This window comes from Zonotrichia leucophrys, chromosome 2, assembly GCF_028769735.1.
Source record: "Zonotrichia leucophrys gambelii isolate GWCS_2022_RI chromosome 2, RI_Zleu_2.0, whole genome shotgun sequence".
Taxonomy (NCBI): Eukaryota; Metazoa; Chordata; class Aves; order Passeriformes; family Passerellidae; genus Zonotrichia; species Zonotrichia leucophrys.
This window is the reverse complement of record NC_088171.1, coordinates 71,995,715-71,998,841: the sequence shown is the minus strand read 5'-3', so window position 1 is coordinate 71,998,841 and position 3,127 is coordinate 71,995,715. Positions and strand designations below refer to the sequence as shown.

At 41.5% G+C, this 3,127-nt stretch overlaps 1 protein-coding gene across 1 annotated transcript; it reads left to right on the top strand.

Moving 5' to 3' along the window:
• The first annotated feature begins 1,012 nt into the window (after positions 1–1,012).
• MC4R (melanocortin 4 receptor) lies at positions 1,013–2,835 on the top strand. The gene is made up of 2 exons (XM_064703437.1): positions 1,013–1,261; positions 1,411–2,835. Exon 2 carries the CDS (start codon positions 1,494–1,496, stop codon positions 2,487–2,489), a length of 996 nt encoding a protein of 331 aa, XP_064559507.1. The 5' UTR covers positions 1,013–1,261; positions 1,411–1,493; the 3' UTR covers positions 2,490–2,835.
• The last annotated feature ends 292 nt before the right edge of the window (positions 2,836–3,127 follow it).

The following is a 3,127-nucleotide window of genomic DNA, read 5'->3' as shown; positions in this document are numbered from 1 at the left end:
ATCAGTTGCAGTGCTTGAAGATGTGACAGCAAAACAACTTTTGCTCTCTCTTCATGTTACTTTGGCATTCTTTTATTCTTTATTCTCAAAGGCTTTTCCTGACACACTGTACACAAACTGACTTTCAGCTCAGGCTCTGTAAGCCAGGGATATCCCTGTGCCTCTGGGGCTCTGGGCCATGTGGATTTCTAGGAAATTTATTGAAGCTTTTGCATCATTGCCATTGTGTGATCTCTACTTCTTACAAGTTCCAACTTTGTCTCCTGCAGATTTCCATAATCTGTTCTAAATACTGCATTTCCTTTTTCTGCCCAATATCTTAATTCTTGATGGTGACAGGGCTTCTGCAATCAACTCCATCATCTTTTCCTTCTCAATAATAAGATTACTAAGAAGCCTATTACCTGGAAAAAACTACTTTATTTAGGACAGTTTATTAAGCCATTTGTGACTTTGGATCATGTTGGTTTTGGTCCTTATTTTGCCTCGATATCTTAAAAATTATAAGAATCTTACTAGAGAGTATAATGTAACATTGCAACACATCCTAGAAATGGACAGCTAAGGCATAGAAAAGTAGCAAGCCAAAGGGGATCTAGGAGAGAGAACCAAGACTAAAAATATATTCTTTTGCTTTCCTATCCTTATCTTATTTTGCCACACCTACAAAGCAGAACAAATTTGTACCACAGAAGGAGACAGAGTAAATCAGAATCTGAAAGATAAAATCTATCACTTCAAGAATTCTGTAAGATTGCTAGTACAGTTATGAAAGTTTTACTAATTGAAAATCAGCACTGAAATATTATTCTGAGAAGCTAAAGAAGAGAAGCAAATCTCTGGTAGCTTGTCTGCCTTCCTGTAGCTACTGGTAACTTGCGCTGCATGTGAACCCGCTGTGCCGTGCTGTGAGATGTTTCGCAGAGGCTCAGAATCAGCAGCCCCTCCACTTTCTGCAGCTCCCGAGTCCCATTGGCTGGAAAGAAAAGCAGAGGCGGAGAGTGCCCTGAATATTTTTCTCTTCCACACACGGTGAAACAGGCAGCCAGCATGCACTGCCTGACAGTGAGATTCGTGCTTGCATTTTGAAAAGAGTTCCTGCTCCGCAGCAGTCACTTGGGCATTTTATGGTCGCATCTCTTTGATGGAAAGCACCAAAAAAGCCTTGCAGCATCCCAGTGAGCTAAAGAGGAACTGACCACATGGGAGGATCTGATGCACACATAGAGACTGTTGGGGCTCTGTGACATAGATCACCAAGGTAAATGTGATGATGACCAGAAACTGTGTCTGTAAGGGTGTAAACCAGTTCTTCTGAGTCTGAAATCTTATTTTTTTCACAGTAGTCAAAGTGTTCTGAACTGCTGCCTGCCTTGGTCATAGCTTATTTTACTTTTTTTTTTCCCCAAGCTGAAAAGCCAAAGAAGGTTTTCAAAGGAATGCAAAAGGAACAGGATTTTTAGAAGCAGGAAGCCAAAAGGGATCTCCATAAGATGAATTTCACCCAGCATCGTGGGACACTCCAGCCTCTCCATTTCTGGAACCACAGCTACAGACTGCACGGAGGAGCCAGTGAGCCCAATGCGAAGGGCCACTCCTCAGGAGGGTGCTACGAGCAACTCTTTGTATCCCCAGAAGTGTTTGTGACCCTGGGCATCATCAGCTTGCTGGAGAACGTCCTGGTCATTGTGGCCATAGCCAAGAACAAGAACCTCCATTCACCCATGTACTTCTTCATCTGTAGCTTGGCAGTGGCTGACATGCTAGTGAGTGTATCTAATGGATCAGAAACCATTGTCATCACGCTGCTAAACAACACAGACACAGATGCACAAAGCTTTACCGTAAACATTGACAATGTCATCGACTCAGTCATTTGCAGTTCCTTGCTTGCATCAATTTGCAGTCTTCTCTCAATAGCAGTGGACAGGTACTTTACTATCTTTTACGCCCTTCAGTACCATAATATCATGACAGTGAAGCGTGTAGGTGTTATCATCACGTGCATCTGGGCTGCTTGCACAGTCTCAGGCATCTTGTTCATCATTTACTCCGATAGCAGTGTTGTCATCATCTGCCTAATCAGCATGTTCTTTACAATGCTCATTCTCATGGCATCCCTCTATGTACACATGTTTATGATGGCTCGTATGCACATAAAAAAGATTGCTGTTCTTCCAGGGACTGGTCCTGTTCGCCAAGGGGCCAACATGAAAGGGGCCATCACTCTCACCATCCTGATTGGAGTTTTTGTTGTGTGCTGGGCTCCATTTTTCCTACACCTGATTTTCTACATCTCCTGCCCCTACAACCCTTACTGTGTGTGCTTCATGTCCCACTTTAATTTCTACCTCATCCTCATCATGTGCAATTCCATCATCGATCCACTTATCTATGCATTCCGGAGTCAGGAGCTCAGGAAAACATTCAAGGAGATTATATGCTGCTGTAGCCTGAGAGGGCTTTGTGATTTCCCTGGCAAATATTAAACTGAATGGATGGATATGTTACTATGTACAAAACAGGCAGCACAGATTTCCAAGCCTTTGGATCCTTCTTCTCAGCAGAATTTGGTTTAAATCTTTAAGAGTGAGCATCTCTTTCTGTCTCTCCCTCCCCCCCATTCTTGTGTTTCATTCATGTGGAACTCATATTTCTGTATAATGTTCATGATGTCTATAATTTGTAATTTATTTGGCTAGAAAGAGCAGTAGCATTTCATGCCAGTTTGTAAGTAAGCAAATAAATGTATTGATGAATGTGAAATAGTAACTAACATGAGCAGCTATATATTCCAACTGCTGACAAAATAAATATCTTGCCTGATTTACAGTACACATTGACTGATATTGTTTCTTATTCTGTTGAAGCAGTTATAACTATCAACTACATTATATTCAGCTAAGAATAGAGCATATGCTTCTACATTAGTGGATTAAGGGTTCTCTGGAATTAGAAAGCAGATTTTTCAGAAAGGCTAGGGAAGCCAACAGGTTGTATTTATACATTTTGAACTCTTCTTGTTTTGCTTCCCAGTGGGAATTCTATTTTTTTGTTATAGTTATTGCCCACAAGAAGATTTTTCAAACACTTGCTACACAGCCAGTTGAATGCTTGGGCTTTGGGC